General features: G+C 42.3%; 1 protein-coding gene across 3 annotated transcripts in view; it reads left to right on the top strand.

Moving 5' to 3' along the window:
• Positions 1–5,813: 5,813 nt before the first annotated feature.
• Positions 5,814–25,128, top strand: part of arhgef17.L (Rho guanine nucleotide exchange factor 17 L homeolog) — a 134,620-nt gene continuing 115,305 nt past the window's right edge. For 2 of the 3 annotated variants that reach the window (XM_018245621.2, XM_041582819.1), the window contains exons 1-2: positions 5,814–6,122; positions 8,587–13,030. In XM_018245621.2, the coding sequence (XP_018101110.1) occupies positions 9,179–13,030 (3,852 nt within the window). In that variant the 5' untranslated portion in view covers positions 5,814–6,122; positions 8,587–9,178. Of the gene's footprint in view, positions 6,123–6,152; positions 6,662–8,586; positions 13,031–25,128 lie in introns of those variants that run through there. The other variant, XM_018245624.2, reaches the window with a different exon arrangement.

The following is a 25,128-nucleotide window of genomic DNA, read 5'->3' on the forward strand; positions in this document are numbered from 1 at the left end:
CACAGCGTGAGTTAGACCGATCGCTGACAATTTCTTTCTGTGTTTTGTAGTTTTTAAATGCCTTTCTCTTTTTTCCTATTAACTTCTTTATTTCTATATTAAGCCATACAGGGTGATTCTTAGAGCATCTCCTTTAGGGAATAAATTGAGAACAATAATGATTTATTATCATTTTAAATGACAACAATTTTTGTCTATATTTGTTTTTTTCACATTATAATCACTATTACCCAGGGGTACACTAGTTTGCACATTTCCTATACGTTCTGGGTCATTAGAGATCACTGGATCCAGAATAGCATTTTTTCTGTTTGGCTCCTCAACAACCTTTACCATAAAATTGTCATGTAACCAGTTAATAAACTTGTTCCCATTAACTGATCTGGCAGTACAGTTGCTCCAGTCAATATCCGGGTAATTAAAATCCCCCATTATTATTCCTTTTCCCAAACTGTTCTTTTATTTGCCAGTAATCTCAGACAACAGTTATTTATTGCTGTTAATAAAGGCTCTTCTTATCATCAATAGCATCAGACAGTTTGTATTTGTGCCTTGTAACAAATTTACAGTGTATATTAAAGTATAGTTTAATTCTTTCTACAATGCAGTTGTAAAAGCCAGTAAAGTCAGCTTGGTGTCTGATCACATAGTAGCAATCAGTTGGTTCAGTCGTTTTCCTCTACGTCACATAGTAGCAACCCTGTCCTGCTTGGATTCTGTCATGATTTTTATGGTATAGTTTTTATTACTAAATTACACTGTGTACATTGCAAGTAATGCATTCTACCATTAAAAACTTTCTTGAACATATAAAGGCATTTTTTTCAGTTGTATTAATAATGTGCAAGAGCCATCTCAGGTTATTGAGCCTGGGAATGTGATTTCAGAAAGAGTCAGTACTTCACAATGTAACTGCTTTCAGATAAACTACTGTTTCTCCTGCCCTGAGGGAGTTGTGACTTGGGTGAGCCTAACATCTATTTTTACAATTGAGTGCTGTTCTAATATTTACCACTAGGGCAAGGGAGTATTTTTAGCATTGCAGGTGCCAGGGAGTTGTTAACTGATTACCTTCCCATTGTTCTGCTGAAGGGCTGCTGGGGGGTTGATATAACACCAACTTGCAGTGCAGCAGTAAAGAGTGACTGAAGTCTATCTATCAGAGCACAAGTCACATGACTGGGGGCACCTGTGAAAATGTCTAGCCCCATGTCAGATTTAAATATTAATTATAAGGAAATCTGTTTACTCTTTTGAAAAAATAATTTTCTTGCAGTTATTAACTGTAAAATAATCACGTTTTCGTCCATTTAAAGAAGCTTTGACGGAATGGGGTTCATTTCCCATCAAACCTTCTTTACCTGACTTTAAAGCTTTGAAAATCAACTGCGGGAATTGTTTTATATTTGGGTATACCCCCATGGAATGCTGAATGATTGGTCAGATAAAATTGTGGGTTGTTGTAGACAAGAGGCCGAAGTTTTGTGCATAAAAAGTAACTGACCTTCTCCTGGTGCGTGATCCATGGATCATGAGGGGTCCCGGAAAATAGAGGGGCCCGGACCGCTGGGTCTGTTTCCTCTATAGTTCAAGGAAATCCCCATTCCCCAGCCGCTTTCTTACCTTCTCCAGTGGTAGGGGCTACTGGGCACACCGACCCCTCCGAAGACTTTTTGTCATGCGGGGGACCTGGCAGCTTGTTGTTACACCTCTTGCTGCATTCTGTGTCCAAATGAATGGTATATGGCATCATGAAATAGCAGTGCAGTCTGGGCCCTGGCATATACAGAACCATGGCTTACAGGGGCCAATGGTTGTTTAACCAAAAGTAGTTGCACCCCATGGATGAGAGGGAAGTACCCGAGAGGTTTTGTTACATTCAGTAACATTTAACTCACTGCTATGCTCCCCCTCCACCCCCTCCACCTATTAATGTTACAACCCAAGACCTTGCTCATTTCTTTAATGAAAAAATCGATCTGATTAGGCTGAGCATACCGTCCGACCAACGTGCAGTCCACTCACATCTACTTTGCACTCCTTCACCCCTGCAACTCTAGATGAAGTTAGCAAACTTCTAGCCAGCTCAAAACCCACCACCTGCTCCCTTGACCCCATACCCTCTCGCCTCCTCCACCCAATCTCTGATACACTCTCTCCTGCACTTACCCACCTATTTAATCTTTCACTCTCTACTGGTACCTTTCCATCATTATACAAACAAGCACTAATCACTCCTATCCTCAAAAAACCTTCCCTTGATCCCAGCTCACCCGCTAACTATCGACCGGTCTCCCTTCTTCCATTTGCATCCAAATTACTAGAAAAGGCTTGTTTACAAACGCCTGATCCAGCATCTCACTCACAACTCCCTCCTCGACCCCTTGCAATCTGGATTCCGCCCATCACACTCGACTGAAACTGCACTCACCAAAGTAACCAATGATCTTCTATTGGCAAAGTCTAAAGGTCACTATTCCAAACTAATCCTTCTAGATCTCTCTGCAGCCTTTGACACAGTTGACCACACACTCCTCCTTGACATTCTACACTCAGCTGCATTCACTGCTCTTTCATGGTTTACATCTTATCTCTCTGACTGTTCCTTTAGGGCTATTCCACACGGGGAGATAGCGACGCGTTTGCGGTCGCGGCGACAAAGCGCCGCGACAGTCGCCGCGACCGGCGCAGGCGACAGTTTTGTATGGGCGCCTATGTAAAAACGCCTGTGCTAACCACACGAGGCGATGCGCTTTTCAACAGTCGCCTGAAAATGCCTCGCCAGGCTTTTTCAGGCGACTGTTGAAAAGCGCATCGCCTCGTGTGGTTAGCACAGGCGTTTTTACATAGGCGCCCATACAAAACTGTCGCCTGCGCCGGTCGCGGCGACTGTCGCGGCGCTTTGTCGCCGCGACCGCAAACGCGCCGCTATCTCCCCGTGTGGACTAGCCCTTAAAGTTTCCTTCTCTAACTCTACTTCTACTACTTTCCCACTCTCTGTTGGAGTTCCTCAAGGCTCTGTTCTTGGCCCCCTGCTGTTCTCGCTCTATACAACTTCACTAGGGAAGCTCATTCAGTCATTTGGACTTCAGTATCACCTTTATGCTGATGACTCTCAACTCTACTTGTCTACTCCTGATCTTTCTAATTCTGTCCTTTCCCAAGTCACAGACTGTCTCTCTGCTGTCTCCTCCTGGATGTCACAGCGCCACCTGAAACTGAACCTTTCTAAAACAGAAACTCATTATATTTCCTCCAAGATCTTCCCCTGTCCCTCAGATATCACTCACCGTAAACAACACCACCTTTCATTCCACCACACAGGCTGCCTAGGAGTCATCTTAGACTCTCATCTATCTTTTTCACCACACATTCAAACACTTGCAAAATCTTGCCGTATTCAACTGCGCAAAACGGCTGCAGCTGCTAGACTCATTCATCTATCTCACCGCTCAACATCAGCTGCTCCCATTTGTATGTCCCTTCACTGGCTCCCAATCTCTTCTAGAATCAAATTCAAATTACTTACACTCACATTCAAGGCCCTTAATACTGAAACCCCTCCCTATATTTCATCTCTAATCTCCTCACGAAACCTACGCTCTGCTTCTGATCTTCACCTCACTTCTCCTCTGATCACTTCTGCCCATTCTCACCTACAAGACTTCTCTCGGGCTTCTGCTTTTCTCTGGAACTCTCTGCCACAAGCTGTCAGACTTTCTCCTTCTTTCCAAACTTTCAAGCTCTCCTTAAAGACCCATCTGTTTAAAGAGGCCTATTCGATGTACCTTAATTAATCATTGCTGTATCAAAAATGACAAAGTGTTTATATAATCCTAATGTCTCAATTGTACCCTAACCTTTAGTTTGAAAACTCTAATACTCATGTGCCCCCTATACTCGTGTGCCCCCCTATACTCGTGTGCCCCCCTATACTCGTGTGCCCCTATACTCGTGTGCCCCCCTATACTGGTGTGCCCCCCTATACTCGTGTGCCCCCTATACTCGAGTGCCCCCCTATACTCGAGTGCCCCTATACTGGTATGCCCTTATACTCGTGTTCCCCCTATACTCATGTGCCCCCCTATACTCGTGTGCCCCCTATACTCGTGTGCCCCTATACTCATGTTCCCCCTATACTCGTGTGCCCCCGATACTCGTGTGCCCCCTATACTCAAGTTATCCCTATACTCATGTGCCCCTATACTCGTTTGCCCCTATACTGGTGTGCCCCTATACTCGTGTTCCCCCTATACTCGTGCCCCCGATACTCGTGTGCCCCCTATACTCAAGTTATCCCTATACTCATGTGCCCCTATACTCGTTTGCCCCTATACTGGTGTGCCCCTATACTCGTGTTCCCCCTATACTCGTGTGCCCCCTATACTCATGTGCCCCTATACTCATGTGCTCCCTATACTCGTGTGCCCCCTATACTCGTGTGCCCCCTATACTCATGTGCCCCTATACTCATGTGACCCCTATACTCATGTGCCCCCTAAACTCATGTGCCCCTATACTCATGTGCCCCTATACTCGTGTGCCCCTATACTGGTGTGCCCTTATACTCATGTTCCCCCTATACTCGTGTGCCCCTATACTCATGTGACCCCTATACTCATGTGCCCCCTAAACTCATGTGCCCCTATACTCATGTGCCCCCTATAATCGTGTGCCCCTATACTGGTGTGCCCTTATACTCATGTTCCCCCTATACTCGTGTGCCCCCAATAATCGTGTGCCCCCAATAATCGTGTGCCCCCTTTACTCAAGTTATCCCTATACTCATGTGCCCCTATACTCGTTTGCCCCTATACTCATGTGCCCCTGTACTCGTGTTCCCCCTATACTCGTGTGCCCCCTACACTCATGTGCCCCCTATACTCATGTGCCCCTATACTCATGTGACCCCTATACTCATGTGCCCCCTAAACTCATGTGCCCCCTATACTCGTGTGCCCCCTATACTCGTGTGCCCCCTATACTCGTGTGCCCCCTATACTCATGTGCCCCCTATACTCATGTGCCCCCTATACTCATGTGCCCCCTATACTCGGGTGCCCCTTAGCAGTGGAGGAATCTGCTGCCTCTACAACTACACCCATGTTTAAAAGGGTGATTCACTCCCTAAGTTAAATTTCAGTATGTTATAGAATGGCTAATTTGTAAGCAACTGGCCTTCACTATTTAATTTCTTCTGACTCTTTCCATTTCTCAAATAGGGGTCACTGACCCCATCTAAAAAAACAAATGCTCTGTAAGGCTACAAATGTATTGTTATTGCTACTTTTTATTCCTCATCTTTCTATTCCAGTCTCTTATTCAAATCAATGCATGGTTGCTAGGGGAATTTGGACCCTAGCAACCAGATGGCTGAATTTACAAACTGGAGAGCTGTTGAATAAAAAGCTAAATAACTCAAAAACTACAAATAAAAAATGAAAACCAATAGCAAATTGACTCAGAATATCACTCTCTGCATCATACTAACAGTTAATTTAAAGGCGAACAACCTTTTAACGTTAGAGTGAAGAAGAAATCACAGTATTCATCAAACAGAGGGATAAGGATTTCATGTTCTGAATTTTACCTTTTGAAAGAAAACTTTATCCCTTCAGTTTTACTTGAATCCAATTTTGTTGTGAATTCCTCTCCTCGGAGTTTCCCAAATAAATAGAAGTTAAATTCTAATTGTATTACATTCTCAGTTTTTCACAAGCTTCAAGAAATAGGAGCAGAAACAGAAAAGGAGTTTAAACTGTTCCCTCCCACGGGGGCTGCACCGAGGGGCGCGCAAAGGGTTAAAGCGACTCCACTGAGCTGTGTAGGAGAGGGGACTGGCACATTCCATGTGAGTGCGCAAATAGGGGAGGAGGGGGCACTTCCTGTATCCCGGGCAGGAGAGAGATCGCTAGCGATTTGTTCATCTTTCAGCTGCAACATCGTAAGCGAAGCTTCTGTGTCACAACGTGCCCATGAGCGGTTCCTTCCCCGAGTCTGATGGGAGTGTTATTGGGCTTTGCTTGTCCCTGATCCCCCCTGTGCGGCCTGACAATGGTGCAAACAAATTCCTGGACTCTGGAGAGCTGCTGAAATTCAGACTCGCAGGAGAGACTTACAGGGTAAGGAGTTTGCTGGGGGCAATGCGGGGTCTCCTCTGTTTCTTATGGAGGGAGAGACACAATGAATTACTTTTATATCTCATTCCACTCAGGAGCTTTTATTTTTGAGGCAGGGGTGTAATCTTTGCTTAACCCTTTAATTCTCATGTAGGAGAGGAAGCCCCCCCCCCTGGGGCATGGTATGATCCCTTGTGCATGTTGGGTCACAGCCCATCTGGCTTCTCCACTCCTTTACTTTCCCTTTAAATCTTATTCAAGAGTCAATAATAAACTTTTATATATGGGAGAGGGTTAAAGAACCTCACACCACTCTGTGTTTGTTTCTTCTTCTCTAACTGTGCAGTTTGGAGGCCCAACAGCTGCAACTCCCAGCAAGCTGGCAGGGGATTGTGGGAGTCGTAGTTTAAGAGCAGCTGCTGGGTCAGCCCTGTCCCTTATGGAGAACTGAAGAAAACAAAGCCAATATGGGAGGTTGCTGTACCTGATGGCAGTGATAAGTGGGATTTAATCTGGTTTTTGTTCCCTTATATCGGCCCCTCGTGAGTCTCCGTGTTATAAGGGTTTGTTTTGCAGCCCCCGCACCTTTAACTGACTGGGCTAAAGTGGCCTCTGAATTTAATGGGAAGTTTTACATCTGCTTAAAGATCTTTTTTATTTAGAACGAGGCGCTGGAGTTTGCACGATGCTTGGTGGTTAATGTTACTACCTGCTGCAGAGGTACAAGCTCTTGGGACTAGAGGCAAGAGCTCATTGTTATTGATGGGGTTTCTACAGAAATATATCTTGCTTTATACCCTGCAGCTGTCTTATTAAATGAGGCTAATTTGATTTTTGTAGGGGGGGGATCTGGATTTAGTGCCTAGACTTTCTCCATGCTGTATCCAACCCAGTCGTGTTGTTCTCACCCCCACGCTCCACAGCACTGCATTGCTGACTCACTTATTTGTTCAATACAGAGACTTCTTCTTTAATTGTGAAAAAAACGTGCATTTATTGGAGTCTGTGATTGGACAAATATCCAGGCTCCGGAGTGGACCATGAAAAGTGCAGGGGTGAGGTGTAGTGTGTCGGAGGTCCACGTTAATAGCATTGAAAACATATTATTTGAATTATATTCTTCCTGACCATTTAGGGGTGCATTTTTGGACCCAGTGTGTCTTCAGCCTTAGAAATGAGAGACATCTGAACTTTTTTTAGTTTCATTCTTTCTACAGATTCAGTTGGGCTGTGCAATTCTGTCATATTAAATTACTATTACATGGATTTAATCTCTAGGAAACATAGGGTCCCAATACTCCATGGGGGTCGGGGAGGTGCAGTCACAGCAAACACTTACCCCATTGTAGGAACCAAATATAAATTTGTTCTGCTTCCTGTAACCCAAGGAAAGCAAAAATGTGGGATTGTGGGCCTGAATACATTTGTAAAAATGTGGGATTGTGGGCCAGAATAGGTTTTTAAAAATGTGGAATATTTGCAACAATGTAGGATTTTGTGGGCCAGAACAGTTTTGTAAAAATGTGGAATTATGGGCCTGAATAATTTTGCAAAAATGTAGGATTTTGTGGCCAGAACAGGTTTGTGAAAATCTGGAATTGTGGGCCATAATAAATTTGCAAAAATTTGGGATTGTGGGCCAGAATAGGGTTGTAAAAATGTGGAATTGTGGGACTGAATAAATTTGCGAAAAATGTGGGATAGTGGGCCAGAATAACTTTGCAAAAATGCCTTCCGGGCAGTTGCGTTGTGGTGTCGGACCCCATTCACTTTGAAACAATGTAGCAGAAGCCTTATGATTAACAAACCTGTAAAGAAGCCTGCAAGTCTGACTTCTGCTACTTTGTTTCAAGAGCCAGAACCAGCCTTGCAGAAAGGTGTGGGTACTAAAAACTTAAATACTGTTGAAGTTTTGTAATGAAGCTGAATTGAAACGTTGCTTAGAATGAGATCTTCTTTCATTAGGCAAACTTTTATTTTGGGGTTTTTATATCTCCTTTAAGTTTAGACTTTTAAAGGGGGGTTGTCTAGTTGCTTTTTCCCTAACAACTGGAGTGATGTGGGGGGCTGATAGTAACACCTGCCCTATACAGAAATACTTTATAAGTTATATAAAATGTATTTAGTTATGGGATGCAGTGTGCAGTACAGCTTTTCGCCTCTAGATGGCATCCCAAGTACAATATCCTTTGTTACAAGCGTTTCATGAGAAATCGTTTTTGCAGGCATTTTGGAAGGTGCTGGATACTTTATTTTTGTTTTCCCCACTTTCCTGCTAACAGCAAATTCAAAAGTTGTTGCATTGTGTCTGTGTAGGTGACATTTTATTTTCTTCTTATATCCATGGCCGCCTGTGTCTCCTTGATGTAAAAGTTAGTTGGGGGGAGGTATGACTTTGGTTAAGGGGGCTGGAGGATGTCCTGCTCATTAATCATGACAATGTTTTCTTTTTCTGTGCTTTTTATAGGGACAAATTAGAGACAAGACATGTTCCCATACTCTCCTTTCAAGCCGTGCCTCTTTTAACCAGAATTGAGATTCCAAAACTGAGCCCCCACCCCGAGGGATTATGTTGTAAGATTTGGGAAACAAAGGATTACTTTACAGAAACTACAAATATTATTGAAGAGATGTACGAGGATGGGCGACCATTGTCCCCAGCGGATTATTCCACAGGAGAGTGGGGTTTTTCTTGACTGAGCACGAGGAGCAAACCACTGAGAGCTGGGGGTGAGCTTATCAAGGTAAAACTATGCTCGATTTCCTCCACCCCCAGAGCAATGTATTATATGGATAGTAATCCAGAAGAAACAGCAGCACGGGGATCTGCTGCACAGGTTAAAACTTGAAGACCTTCTTGGATTCGCTTGGAAATTATTTCTCTACAGTTCATGAAAAGTCGCGGTTAAAAAAACCATGTTTAAAGAGGAGCCCCCCTCCTGTTTCGCTTGCTTTCGGATGGATTCGCGTTTGGGACACACTTTAATTTATTAACCTTCTAAGCGGATCTGTTGGCTTATGATCCATTTTCTTGGGTCGTATTTTATTTTCCATAAACAATGGCTGAAGGCAGCGCAGAGCGGAAAGTTCGGATGTACAGGAGTGTTTCATTTAAGAGACTGGAAAACTGGAATGCAAAAGGGTTTGTTTTAGAGGGAGGCACTAAGCTGCCAGGGGAAAGGGATGTCACCCAACCCACTTGTCAGAAAGCACATCGCCCTTCACGATCCCTTAGCTTGTCTAGGAAAGTGTCCAAGATATCTGCAGCCAGCAAGGACCAGACTTCTCCCTCCGTCCGGCAGCTGTCTCAGAGATTCTCCTCTCAGCCGAGGGATGAAGGGGCACAGTGTGGGGAAGAAAACCCCCATCTAAATAAGGAGTGTCAAGAAGAACAAACCCTGGATCTACCTTGCCACCAGGACCAACATGGTCAAGATCCACTAACTGTGACTGTGTGCGATGGCTCGGGTAAGTCTGATGACTTGCTTGCCTATGTGAACCCAAGGGCGTCCAAGAGCTCAGGGACTTTACTAGATGAACTGACTTTGAACTCTTATTATAGTTTACTGAACCAGCCAGAAAACCGGGAAATTATTGGGTTCGAGGGGAACTGGCCTAGCGTTACAGAAATGCGCAAATTATTTGGGGAGAACTCTAGGAAGCCAAATGTTAGGGCATCTTCTCTTCCAGACTATGATGAGCCAAGACTTTCAAACCAGCAATTTTCCTACCTAAGGGATGCCACTGATTCTCACAGACCTTGCCCGGTAGAAAGTGCATTTCCTAAAGGCTTTAACCATTGTGCTGCAGATCTCCGACCAAAACATCCCACCCTGAAGATTGAAAATTCCCACTCCAGAAACCTAGTAGACAGTAAGCCAGATATTAATAGCATTTTGTGTATGGATACAAAAGACCACAGGACAAATTCTGGTCCAAAACCTCAGCCTCCAACACCACCTCCAAGAAGCTGTATACCATTTGGTCTGAAGGCTCACACACTTTCCTCTGGAGTACCTAAACAAGAGGCAAGACAGCAATCAGTAAGTTTACATTCCTTGCATAGTTCTGGCAAACCACAGACTGCCCCCTCCAATGTCAGACTCAGATTCAGTTCTAGCGAGGAAGAGTTGCATAGCAAAGCATTGCAGTTGCCTAGCAGCCCAAACAAGAACGAATTTCAGGACAGATCCCAGGAAGTGTCCTCAGGAAGCGAAGAGGAAAGCAATCGGGTAACCCTCAGGGAAAGTCTCAGGAATCGATCCTTTAGGAAGAAAAAGAGAGACCTGGAAGAGGGCAAGAGTGACTTGTCGGGAGAAAGCAATGCTAAGCATGTTATAAGCGATGAAGTAGGTCAGGATGCCAACCACTCCGGTTATCCACTGCATGGGGCGAATATATATGAGACAACTTCAGCTAGTCCTGTGTCTGCAGGAAAAATGGGTGTGAATGCTGCTGCAAATAAACCTTCTCCAAATCTGTCACGTGGTATTTCTAATGAATTCCCTAGACAACACCTTAGAGGCATCTCTGAAGGTTTAAGCCCATCAACAGCGTGCCACTTGTCTGCAGCATCCCCCATGCCCACCGTGTCTCGTGTTGCCAAAGTTAACATTCCTCCATTTCTGCCCAGCCCATGTGGATCAAGAAGCAGCAGCAGATACTCCAGCACCGAAACTCTCAAGGAAGACGATCCCTTTAACGCATACTCTTCTGGCCAAAGCCGCCAAGGAGGCTTTAACATTTATAGATCGCCGAGCTTTGGTCACAACGACAATGTCCGGCAGCAGGCTCGCTCTAGGCTAAGAGTAGCTCCTAATGTCACAAAGTTGAAAAGTGAAAATGTTCATGAAGTTTCTTCTTGTGATCCTGAAAGTGAAAACTCAAAATATACAAAATCTATGTCCAATCCAGATATAGCATCAGAAACTCTAAACCTCCTTAGCTTTTTGAAATCTGACATTTCAGACTTAAAAATTAGAAACAGAATCAGGGAATGCACTGACGGAGATGGAGTTACTGCTAGAAATGAGAGTACCCATGGTTCTGGTGGCCAAGAGACCTGGGTTAGTAAAGGTAGATCTGCTTCCCAGAGTATGAGCAACTCTCAGCAAGGTAATCGTCCTACATTAAAAGACCTCACTGCAACCCTTCGTCGTACCAAATCTTTTACCTACTCTGAAAAATTAGGATCCAGAAGACGTGTAGGCCACGGTTCCATGAAGCAAAGCTCATCAGAACTTTCACTTGCTAGCACAGGAGATGAAGCTCTGTTGTCCAATAGTAAAGCAAATGAAGATGGTGCAAAACAAGGTGAAGATGCCGCATCAGCTCTAAGTCAAGATCAGTACATCCAGGAAGCAAGGCAAGTCTTCGAGAAGATCAGTCAAATTGGCTCTCAGGATGACTACAGTTTTGATCAGGAAGTAAGCACACATATAGAAAACAAAATGGCCAAAGGTTTGCCATTGGACTGTACTTCCCACAGTTTGGAGAAAAAAAGTAATACGTTCATAGAAAAGTTAGAAGAAAACATGTCACTCGAGGAACTGTCTCATCATGAATATGCTATGACCGATGAAGGGATTGTTACTGAAGTCGAGACTACATCTGGTGACACCTTGTATCAAGACCTTGGCCAAACACTAACAGTCTGGAAGTCGGCTGACAAAATTCAGGGAGAAGCACATCCTTTCACAGTTCACAATGGGGAAATTCAACAAAGTCCATCTGCCGTCAAGACCAGTTTTGAAATTGATTCTTGTTGTGATGTAGTTGCCAATACATGTTCTTCCCAGGTACCACTTGATACTCCACCAACGCCAGGAACCATGCGGAGGAGAAGGAAGTTTCCATCCCTTAGCAATACTGGGAGTGATTCTAGCAATGGTAGCAGTGGTGAGTCAGGGAGTGAGACTTATAGGTCTTTGAGTGATCCAATGCCCCACAGAACATACTCCATAACTGAAGATTCCAAAGCCTTCTCTGTTGACAGCAACCTTCTTGGGTCACTGAATTCCAAGACTGGAAACTCTGAGTCATCGACCATTGCCTTCTCTGAGTGCACTGGCAGTGCCGCCAGTGTTTTATCTTTTAGCAGTGATGGTGTAAAGGATTACAACACAGTAATACAGAATATTGTCAGCCAGCCTGGAGCCCTAGACAAAGTAATTGACGAAAAAGGAAATGGAAAGACCATAAAGAAAAAATCTTTTAGTGATCCTAGTCGTCGCGGTGAATTATCTCCTACAGGCTTAGAGAATTCCACTGAGCCCATTAATGAGCTGTCGTCCAGCAGTGAACCGATACTGACTGAGCAAAGAGACGAGTCCGGGGAGGTAGAAGATGCGGAGGAAGTGGTTGGACGAGTTCGTTCCCAGTCAGAATGTGTCCTGCCCCATGCAGAGGATGATAGTGGGGTTGAGGGAAATCAGAATTTCAGCTTTGACCCCAAACTAGCAGAGGTGTTGTCTCCGAGAACACTTAGGCGAAGTTCCAAAAAACGCACCAACAGGGTGGGTAGTCAAGATGGTCAACAAGAATGTAACAAACCCACCGAGGCCTTTGGGAAATCAAGAGTAAGTAGCAAGCACGTAAGGCACACGAGCGAACCGTCTACATTTATTCCAATTGTCTCTGCTGAGGCAAAGTCATCTAGTCATCCCGTTGTCAAACTAACCATTCCCGAGTCAGCCAAGCTTCCAGTGAAACCACTGCCAAGTTTAATATGCCCACAACTGGAGGATGTATCCAAAAAAGGCACACGGGTTACTGGGGATAATAATATGCCTTCCGTGGGGGATTTGCCTAGGACTGCACCGAGTACTCCTACAACTGCTGAACCCAAATTATTGAGGCTCCATAAGCCTCATGAAGACCTCACTCCTGGCAACAGAAGCAAACCCTATGTGGTAAGTGCATTGTGCTTGTTCTTTATCATTAGAATTTTAATAGTCCTTAAAGGATAAGTTAATTGTTACATTCACTTTTTTTTTTTGGATGACACTGATTTTAAGTGCTATGTTTTTTGTTTATACTTGTCTTTTTATTAATTTCCCGTTCATCACTCATTCTGATACCTTACTTGGGTTTGTGACCTAACAACCAGACAGCAGTCTGAATTACATAGACTTCCTTAATGTTTGGGAAGCTTTTATGAATAAATATGTAATCAGAATAGCATGAGTTTGGGAAAACAAATTCTAGTCCTGCCAGAAGAGCTGTGGTAAAATACAGCCACCCCCAACTGCTGGCAACATTTGGGAGCTGTGGTCTGAATTTGACATAATCTGGGCAATGATTTTGCGTGAGATTAAAGGGTTGGTTCACCTTTAATACAACTTTAAGTATGTTATAGAATGGCTTATTCTAAGCAACTTTTCAATTGGTCTTCATTTGATTTTTCAATTATTTACCCTTTTCGTCTCAATCTTTGCAGCTTTCAAATGGGGGTCACTGACCCCATCTAAATTAAAATGCTCTGTAAGGCTACAAATGTATTGTTACTGCTACTTTTTATTACTCATCTTTCTATTCAGGCCTCTCCTATTCATGTTCCAGTCTCTTATTCAAATCAATGCATGGTTGCTAGGGGAATTTGTGTCCTAGCAACCAGATTGCTAATACTGCAAACTGGAGTACTGCTGAATAAAAAAATAAATAGCTAAAATAAAAAAACACAAATAATAAAAAATGAAAAGCAACTGCAGATTGTCTCAGAATATCCCTCTCTACATCATACTAAAAGGTAATTTAAAGGTGAACAACCCGTTTAAGTTTTACAGTTCAGTAAAATGATTAGACTGGGTTTGCCTTGCATGGTGGATTATCTGATGAAGGTACAGGTATGGGACCTATTATCCAGAATGCTTGGGACCTGGGGCTTTCCGGATAATGGGTCTTTCCGAATTCGGACTACTAGAAAATCATGTAAACGTTAAACCCAATTGGCTCATTCTACTTCCAATAAGGATTAAATATATCTTAGTTTGGATCACGCCCAAGCTACTGTTTTATTATTATAAATAAAAAGATAATCATTTAAAAAAAATTGGATTATTTGATTATAATGGAGTCTATGGGAGACGGCCTTTCCGTAATTCAGAGCTTTCTGGATAACGGGTTTCCAGATAACGGATCCCATACCTGTATTATGATTTTTTTATTTGCAAAGACAGAAATAAGGTATAATAATGTAAAAATGTACAAAAAAGTGTGTTTAGTGGAGAGTTTCATAATTTCCACACAAGACAATATGAAATCCAGACCCATGACATGTAAACACAGGACAAGCGCCTTTCCAAACTGTCATTTAAGTATAGAATATTTTTACATTTGACTGTTCTTTTTGTTCAGCCATTTTGAAGCTTTTTAATTAGGTTAACGCAAAGCACAAGAGAAAATGATGAGATATCTGGACAATATTGTAGTCTATAAAGGAGCTTTTTGGCCTATGGCACATGTAATGTTTCTGAGGGCATTGCAGCTTCCCCTTTAAGAAGGCCTATGGTTTATGGCAATTATATCATTGCTAAGTTAATTTGCAGGCACAGGTGACTGATTTTTGACCCAAAAATGCTCAGGTGTGTAAATGAGCCCCATATGCTCAGGGCTGCAAGATACATTATTGGTACAAGTAGGAGCAGCCTTATCTGTGAACAGTGTGTATGTTTGGGAAGTAATTGTACAGTAGCACAAGTGTTAGAACAACGCTCATGCCATAAAAGCACTTTCCTCCCCAAGCGACATTACTGTGCCTTTCCCAGCACTCTCTTATCTTGGTTTGAAATATTTGCTTAGATAACAGGCTTGTTTGGGGAGGGAAGTTTTTATTTATTTATTTATTTTGTACGGTATATAAGAATTGTTTTTACCCAACAGTTTCTTATATTCGCAGGGTACTTTCTTTGTTTGTAACTTCAATTGCTTTACAGTATGTTAATTTGGCTGGTTAGTACTCCATCCTCTCTTGGGATTCTCATATGGGTGCAATAACTGTCTGCTGGATACATCTTGAATTCTTTAACAAAATCAGAAGCTCAGACATCTCATGCTACTGTATAATATGTGGGGTGTGTACAGCAGACTTGCCTATATAGGAACATAGTAAGTTAGGTTGAAAAAAGACACATGTCCTTCAAGTTCAACCTTTGAACTCTAATTTAACCTGCCTAACTGTCAGTTGATCCAGAGGACAGCAAAAAAACCCATCTGAAGCCTCTCCAATTTGCCTTTGGCTTTTGTCAGAAATAAAATGCATTTTTACTACTAGAATACATTGTGTCCTATTCTGTTGTATTTACCTCTGGAAAAAAGCTCGTTTGGCGACATCGGGACGGTTGGGACAAAATCAAGGACTCTTCACACACAGTCTGAAAATCGTACGAATCCTCGATTCGTACGATAGGATCTTTTAGTCTATGGCCACCTTTAAAGGCTATAAATGTTTGACAAGGGCGTTGAACCCAGGCCACTGAGTTAAAATCCAGTAACTTAACTCGAAAGTCAGCAGTGATTGAGGTTGCTGGGAAGGGCAACCTTCTTTTTGGGGTTTGGGAGTGTTCTGCAGCTGGACATCAAAGTAGAGATAATGATGTTATATATATATATATATTATAATCTATGCAAGAACATTTTAAAAAGGGACTGCAGGATACACGGTGCCTATAGTAGCAGTGGGATAATATTCTCTTGGAAGGGAGTGTAACTGTGGGATAGCAGGTATAGTAGGGAGAGATGGTGTCTATAGTAACAGTGGATAATAGTCTCTGGGAAGGGAGTGTAACTGTGGGATAGCAGGTATAGTAGGGAGAGATGGTGCCTATAGTAGCAGTGGGATAATAGTCTCTGGAAAGGGAGTGTGACTGTGGGATAGCAGGTATAGTAGGGAGAGATGGAGTCTATAGTAACAGTGGATAATAGTCTCTGTGAAGGGAGTGTGACTGTGAGATAGCAGGTATAGTAGGGAGAGATGGTGTCTATAGTAACAGTGGGATAATAGTCTCTGGGAAGGGAGTGTGACTGTGGGATAGCAGGTATAGTAGGGAGAGATGGTGTCTATAGTAACAGTGGGATAATAGTCTCTGGGAAGGGAGTGTGACTGTGGGATAGCAGGTATAGTAGGGAGAGCTGGTGTCTATAGTAACAGTGGGATAATAGTCTCTGGGAAGGGAGTGTGACTGTGAGATAGCAGGTATAGTAGGGAGAGATGGTGTCTATAGTAACAGTGGGATAATAGTCTCTGGGAAGGGAGTGTGACTGTGGGATAGCAGGTATAGTAGGGAGAGATGGTGCCTATAGTAACAGTGGATAATAGTCTCTGGGAAGGGAGTGTGACTGTGGGATAGCAGGTATAGTAGGGAGAGATGGTGTCTATAGTAACAGTGGATAATAGTCTCTGGGAAGGGAGTGTGACTGTGGGATAGCAGGTATAGTAGGGAGAGATGGTGCCTATAGTAACAGTGGATAATAGTCTCTGGGAAGGGAGTGTGACTGTGGGATAGCAGGTATAGTAGGGAGAGATGGTGCCTATAGTAACAGTGGGATAATAGTCTCTGGGAAGGGAGTGTGACTGTGGGATAGCAGGAATAGTAGGGAGAGATGGTGCCTATAGTAACAGTGGATAATAGTCTCTGGGAAGGGAGTGTGACTGTTGTAAGCAAATATAATAAGGTCCTGTGATATCATTTAGTGATAGAAGTTGTTGTTAAACTAGATCTGTATGTCGATGTTTGAGGTATGGATTTAAATATATGGTAGTATGGACATGTTCTGCATCCAGACCATCAGTAAACATCACAGGTAGTATCTATTCCATGACATATTTCTGATAGCACTTTGGCAATGTAAGGTCATAGCTGTATAACGAGCTTCCCATGTTCCTCGTTCTAAAAGGAAAACACGTCTGGTGTAGAAATAGCTGCTCAGCTGGCGGAACAACAGGCAGACTTGTGTTGGTTTAACAGACATAATTACTGTAATTTCCAGCCTTGAGGCAATGACAATTGACAAGAATGAGTTTGCTGTTGGGCAGTAAATGTTTTTCAGTCTCTTGGCTACTGAATATCTCTGGCATGGGTGGAGGATTTTGACATTTGGGGTTTTCATTTTTTAAATGATTTCCCATTCGTTTTTTCTTCTCCAGTTAAATATTCAGTAGGACCCACTTAAAACCTAGCAAAATACAGCATTTGATTTAGGCCCATTATATCCTGTGCAACACCAGCATTTTTGTTGGCAAATCTGTGGATAATAAGACTCGGTGTCCATTCAGTCACTAGCCAACAGTGGTTCCAACTCTCATTGCAGATAGTTATAGGCCAATACACAGAATTTGCTGTTTTTATGGCTGTTTTTGCAGCAGGGGTGGCCAAAAATTGGATCATAATCTACCAGTAGATCTTGGGTTGGCGACCAGTAGATCACTACTTGACAAGCAATTCCATTCTGGGTACTCTGATATAAAAAAAACAGTTACTTCAGAAATGGGAGTAGAACAAAAGGTAGTAGACTGGTTATTCCCAAACTGTGGGACATGGACTCCCCATAAAGGTCTTGGGGACCAGTTTGAAGACCAAAAATGAATGCATTTTTTTTCTCCTAAAAGGGATACTGTCATGGGAAAAACATTTTTTTTTTTTTCAAAATGAATCAGTTAATAGTGTTGCTCCAGCAGAATTCTGCACTGAAATGCGTTTGTCAAAAGAGCAAACAGATTTTTTTATATTCAAATTTTGAAATTTGACATGGGGCTAGACATATTGTCAATTTCCCAGCTGCCCTCAGTCATGTGACTTGTGCACTGATAAACTTCAATCACTCTTTACTGCTGTACTGCAAGTTGAACTGATATCACCCCCTCCCTCCCCCCCCCCCCAGCAGCCAAACAGAACAATGGGAAGGTAACCAGTTAGCAGCTCCCTAACACAAGATAACAGCTGCCTGGTAGATCTAAGAACAACACTCAATAGTAAAATCCAGGTCCCACTGAGACACATTCAGTTACATTGAGAAGGAAAAACAGCAGCCTGCCAGAAAGCATTTCTCTCCTAAAGTGCAGGCACAAGTCACATGACATGGGGCAGCTGGGAAATTGACAAAATGTCTAGCCCCATGTCAGATTTCAAAATTGAATATAAAAAAATCTGTTTGCTCTTTTGAGAAATGGATTTCAGTGCAGAATTCTGCTGGAGTAGTCATTTTGAAAAAAAAACATTGTTTACTGATGACAGTATCCCTTTAACAGTTGTTGGTAATACCTGTAATAGGAAATGGCTGTTTCGTATGTAATGAAAAATTGGGAAGTATTTGGGGATGTCCCTTACTGTCATATCCCCCTCTCTCTCTTCCTATCGGTATTTTTTATTTCCATGCTATTAAAATGAAAGCTCTCTCTCCTTCTCACCTTCCTTTTCTGTCCCCATAGAAACCATTTCCAAGGCCACATTACAGTATTCATTTCTTTAGAAAGAAAAAAAAATCTATATCTCGGTGCTTTACGTGTAAACAGGAGAGCAGGGAGAGCTGTTATTATTTCTAAAGGGGACATAACCCCAGGGGAAAACTGTCACGTGGACAGTAGCACTCAAAAAGTAGGTCCACATATCAGACTTTGCAGGTTTTATGTGACATGTGTATGACTGCCTTTTTAAATGATTCTGATGGGGGATATGAGGCTTGGTCCTGGGTTTTTAATTGGGTACTACTACAACTTCAAATATACCTTCATTAATGGTGTAGTTCATCTTTAATTTAACTTAATGCAGATATGGATATTAGGAGACAATTTTCAATTAGTCTTCACTTTTTATATTTTTGGGTTTTTTTTATATTTAGATTTTTGTTGAGCATCTCTCCAGTTGTGGTTTTTCAGCAGCTATCTGGTTGCTAGGGTCTTAATTACCCTAACAACCAGACAGTGGCTCGAATAAGACAATGGAATATGATTAGGTGAGTAACTGAAAAGGACGTTTGAGTAATAAAAAGTAGCAATGACAATATAAATGGAGCTTCACAGAGCAATAGTTTTTTTGGCTACCCTATTGAAATGCTTGAAAGAGGCAAAAGAGGAAGGCAAATAATGAAAAAACTATAAAAAAAAATGGATACCAATTAAAGGACCAGTAACATAATTTTTTTTTAAATTCATTCGTATACAACGAAAAAAACCCACAAAGACGAATTAAACGTTGAAATTGCTAAGTCTTTATTAAGAAATAACTTAGCAAATCTCCGCTTGCGCTCCTCTTCAGAAAAGGTGACATGGCGACTATCCATCGTGCGGCGCACAATTTCTCCCTGGCTATAAGGAAGGCAGGGAGGAGAAATCGAGCGCAGCACGATGGATCGCCTTTTCTGAAGAGGAGCGCAAGCAGAGTTTCGTTAAGTTATTTCTTAATAACTTGGCGATTTCAAAATTTAATTCGTGTTTGTGGTTTTATTTTTCTTGGTATACTAACAATTTTTTTTTTTTTTAATTTAATGTTACTAGTCCTTTAAGGTACAAAAGGGGTAGGGGTTGTTCATCTTCGGGTTAGCTTTTAGTATGATTTAGAGAGTGATATTCTGAGACCATGTGCATTTTAATTTTTTATTATTTGTGGTTTTTGAGTTATTTAGCTTTTTTATTCAGCAGCTCTCCAATTTTAGCAATCTGGTTGCTAGAGTCCAAATTCCCCTAGCAACCATGCATTGATTTGAATAAGAGACTGGAATATGAAAAGGAGAGACCTGAATAGAAAGAATATAGAATAATAAAAAGTAGCAATAACAATACATTTATAGCTTTACAGTGCATTTGTTTTTTTTTTTTTAGATGGGGTCAATGACCCCCATTTTAAAGCTGTAAATATACCAGCCCACGTGATACCAGCTTCACGTAACCTGTATTATCCCACCTGCTGCTCATGGGCACATCTTAGGGCTAGCCAGGTACTAGTGCTTTGTGCTTCAATACGGAATGGAGCAGCTACTATCCCAACTGCTAAAGAGCAACCCCCTGCAACTTTGCTCTGACACTGCACTCCAGGTGTAGCGACTGATCTGAGCTGTGTAGACAAGAGCAAAGGTTACACATACCTGAGAACAAATCAGATGTCACATAGTGTGAAAAGTGCAGATGTTATTGTCCCACTAAATCTGATATGACCCGTGATGACCTGCAGGCCTGGACTGGGAGTCAAAATAGACCCTGCCATTCCAAGTACACAGAGGCCCAAACAGCCCCCTACCAGCCCAAAACAGCCTCCTACCAGCCCACTATATGGTAACTTTCTATGGAACCATACAGCAGCCCCTCTGGCATTTGCCAGAACCCACAGATTGCCAGTCCGGGCCTGATGACCTGTTGATGCCTTCATTGCGGCTACTGAGAAGTGTTTGCCCAGAAGCAATAATCTGTATTCTTCTAAGGGCTAGTCCACACGAGGAGATTCGGGGAGATTTTGTCGCCTGGCGACTAATCGTCTCGTCTTTTGAGCGATTATCTCCCCGAACAATAGTCGCTCAAAAGACGAGGCGATTAGTCGCCAGGCGATAAAATCTCCCCAAATCTCCTTGTGTGGCCTTACCCTTAAACCCTGTATTAATCATAGCAGAAGTAGTTAAAGAAGCAAGTGTTTTATAAACCCTATGTAGGTGTTACTACACTGGATATTGGATTCAACAACGGTTGGTGGGTGTGCTGGTTATTCAGTTGAAAAGTTTTCCAGCTTGGAATTCTGAAAATTCCAAATGTTCGTACAGAGGTTGCTAAGGTCAAAGCAGGAGTAGGAAAAATGAAATTGAAAAAATAAAAATATGAGAATTGCAGAGCAGAAAGGAAATTGAAGAATGGGATGCAAGACATTGAAGGAGATGGTTAAGGTAAAAGGTGAGAGATACAGGATAGAATAGTAAAACGAATCAAAACAGAAATGAGGAAAGGGGTAAGAGGAAGACAATTATAGAAGGAAAGTATTGACGGGGCTGGATTAAAATAAGATTTGGAGTGACAAAAATAGAAACGGGTCAAATTGTTCATTTTGATCAATGTTTTTTTATTTTTTCAGCCTCAACTACAATGTAACTAAATGAATCTGTAGCTGTGAAACTACATGTCCTACAGTCACTTCAGGGCAGGGAGAGTGACCCTTTAAATTCCCAATTTAGGATGTTGGGTGTGTCCGGGAGTGACGTATAAGTAACTGTATGTGACTTTCCCATTCTTTTTTTAAACATCCGTTCTCTTAATTTTGTACACTAAACTCCCAGAAATGATAATAAGAGTTTAATCCACTGAGCTATTTGTTCTACTGCCTTTTGATGTGTTCAAATGAAATAGCTCATGTGCTTAAAGGCTAATACTGTGGGGCTGGCGATTGAATCAAAGCTTTTTTTTTTCTGGCTCTGAAAGAAGTCAAAGAACAATTTGGGTCTTCAGGTTGAGTTCACTTGAGGCAAAGTCCAGTGATTTATATTAAACCATTGATTGCCAATGTGTGGGCAGTGAGTTACAGTTAGACCCGTTTTTCTATATATTAGAAATCTTCTTATGAGCTAAAGGGGTTCAGTCTGAAGTAGGGGTGCACCGAATCCAGGATTCGGATTATGCCGATGCATATGCAAATTAGGGGAGGGTAGGAAAAACACGTGACTTCATCACAAAAGATGTTTTCCACTTTTTCCTTTCCTGGCCCTAATTTGCATATGCAAATTAGGATTTAAATTTGGTCCGGTATTCGGTTCTTTTACCAAGGATTCGGGGATTCGCCCAAATCCCAAATTGTGGATTTGGTGCATCCCTAGTCTGAAGGCCATTTAGGCCAAATACTTATTTAAAGCCCTGGGTACCACAATGTTTCTATATATCTGTAACCTGAAGGCCAGTTACGGGGAGCTTTGGGGTGAGCGTTTATTTGTGCCCTGGGTACCCCTGGAACTGTAGCAGAGTGACTGTTACCCCAATGTTTCTATATATCTGTAACCTTGTTATGAGCTAAGGGGGCCCAGTCTGAAGGTCAGTTAGGGGGAGATTTGGGGTGAGTGTTTATTTGTACCAGGGGTACCCCTGGAACTATAGTAGGGTGACACCCCAATGTTTCTATAGACTGTAAACTTGTTATGAGCTAAGGGGGCCCAGTCTGAAGGTCAGTTAGGGGGAGATTTGGGGTGAGTGCTTATTTGTACCCTGGGTACCCCTGGAACTATAGCAGGGTGACACTCCAATGTTTCTATATATCTGTAACCTTGTTATGAGCTAAGGGGGCCTAGTCTGAAGGTCAGTTACTGGGAGATTTGGGGTGAGTGATTATTTGTGCCCTGAGTACATCTGGAACTATAGCAGGATGACACCCCAATGTTTCTATATATCTGTAACCTTGTTATGAGCTAGGGGGGCCCAGTCTGAAGGGCAGTTAGGGGGAGATTTGGGGTGAGTGCTTATTTGTGCCCTGGGTACCCCTGGAACTATAGCAGGGTGACTGTTACCCCAATGTTTCTATATATCTGTAACCTTGTTATGAGCTAAGGGGGCCCAGTCTGAAGGTCAGTTAGGGGGAGATTTGGGGTGAGTGCTTATTTGTACCCTGGGTACCCCTGGAACTATAGCAGGGTGACTGTTACCCCAATGTTTCTATATATCTGTAACCTTGTTATGAGCTAAGGGGGCCCAGTCTGAATGCCAGTTAGGGGGAGATTTGGGGTGAGTGTTTATTTGTACCCTGGGTACTCCTGGAACTATAGCAGGGTGACTTTTGAGCTAATTTGGCCCAGCAGATTTGGGATGAGTGCTTATTTTCTGTTCTGGGTACCACTGGAATGGATCAGCAAGTATTCCTCTGTACTAAGAACAATTCAGCTGGGACAGCCCCTGAAATTTGTTCACAGTTTGTTCATGTGTTGCTTTCCAGCTGCTTGAGGGAAATAATATCTTATTCTTCCCCCTTTTTTCCTTTTAGTTACAATGTAGAAACTTTTCTTTTTGGAGTAAGGGTAAGATCTTACATTCCAGCTAACATCCTAGTAGTAAGGGGAGTCCATGTACGGTAGCCCCCAATTGTTGGCATTACACGTAGATAAAGTTTTCATGTCTCAATGAATGACATTTCAGGTGCTGTAGTATTTAATAGTTTATGACAGCAGGTTGGGAAGCACTGACATAAAGTGTTGTTTAAGTTTTTTCTATATTGCTGCTATGTGTCCATACTGTAGCAACCATTCCCTATTCTTCCAATCCTCAGTGAGCAACTCCTCTGTATGGACCCTCAATACAAAGGCCCCTGGGCAGTCCTAGATGTGTCTGTACATGGCTGGGCACGTAAAGCTTTCCGGTGAGGGTAATTTAAAGCTGTTTTTCCTAACATTTATAGGAAAAGCAATAAACTCCGGCTCACATTGGAAATAATTTCCCTTTGAAATCATGTGATCTAATGAGAACCCCGGAAGGTTTAGGTCTTTCGTATTCAAATATTTCTCAAATATCACTGCATCTGGTGATGTTTAATCACTTTGGATTTTCAGTTATGTGGATTGTGTGACGTATGAGAAGACAGTGTGGTGGTTGCGTCTCTGGAGTCATCCCCTCGCAAGCAGAGCAAATACCTGTTGTTTCCGTGTCAGGAGTGCAGCTGTTTGATCTGACAGATTTGGGGAGTGACTCATTCAATTCCCTCGATCTTCCTTGGCAAACCTTTTGCACCTTTTAACCTTGTCCACGCTGGACTCATTTCTTCCAACCAGACACAGAATGGGTGAGGACTGGCGTAGGTTAAATAGCGCCTTGTGTCAAAACCTGCGCTTGACACCCGTTGAAACCTGAAAAAGCAGTGGGCAAAGTTTAAGTGTGAGATCTTTTAAAATAACTCTTATTTGTGTTGCTGCAGGGTCAGTCTGGGCCCCTCTGTTTACCTCCCCAAACATTTCATTTTAAAGGGCATGGCAGCATGGGCCTTACTTTGATGTGTCATTAATTAATGGCCAGATGTGCTCCTGGTCTACTCAAACTTTGCCCACATTTTGGCAAGCACTGTCCCTTTTGGGCAACATTTGAGGACTGTCCCTCCCAAGTAGGGGCAAGGCTGGGGATAAAGTTTGATTGTCCAAGACTCCTTGGTCCTTCTCAATGTATGATTTGAGAGACCTGAAGGGGTGTTATAGGCAGATCAAGAGACACAGAGAGAGAATCGTGGTTGGTTGTAGGACAGGGCAGAGGGGCAACTAGTTCTGGGCAACAGAATCAGAACAGAGAGACCCTGCATAAAAGGAATATACAGGTTGGGGATCCATTATCCAGACATGGTTATCCAAAAAGCTCAGAATTACAGGAAGGCTTCTCCCTTAAAGGGATACTGTCATGTGAAAAAAATTTTTTCTCAAAATGAATCACTTAATAGTTCTGCTCCAGCAGAATTCTGCACTGAAATCCATTTCTCAAAAGAGCAAACAGATTTTTTATATTCAATTTTGAAATCTGACATGAGGCTAGCCATATTGTCAATTTCCCAGCTGCCCCAAGTCATCGCCAAATTTTCAAACTTTCATAACCTGTCAAATTTTGTAAAATGAACATGGTAATTAGGGGGCGTGGACCAAAAATTGCGTGGAAAAAATTTTTTGTCCCTCTTTTTACTTCCAAAATGTTGGGAGGTATGATTTAGTTTTTCCTTGTAATGATATAACAGTACAGTTATCCTATTGGGTTTTTATAATGTTTAAATGGGTTTTGTAGAATTAAGGTATGTGATCCAATTACATAAATATACCCCCCATAAAAGTTTTTTTTTTTTTTAATCATTGGCGCCAAGGACCCCCATAAAAGTTTTTTTTTTTTTAATCATTGGCGCCAAGGACCCACATAAAAGTCTTTTTAAAAATCATTGGTGGTCAAGACCTCCCTATAAGTAAAAAAAAACAAAACACTATGGCGCCAGGGCCCCCCATAAAAGTTAAAAATAAATTTGGGGCCCAGCAAATATTTTAAAAAAACAAAATAAAACTGAAGGCAGGGGCATGTAAAGTATTAAAAAAAAAAAAT

The sequence above is a fragment of the Xenopus laevis genome, chromosome 2L, assembly GCF_017654675.1.
Source record: "Xenopus laevis strain J_2021 chromosome 2L, Xenopus_laevis_v10.1, whole genome shotgun sequence".
NCBI classification, from domain to species: Eukaryota; Metazoa; Chordata; class Amphibia; order Anura; family Pipidae; genus Xenopus; species Xenopus laevis.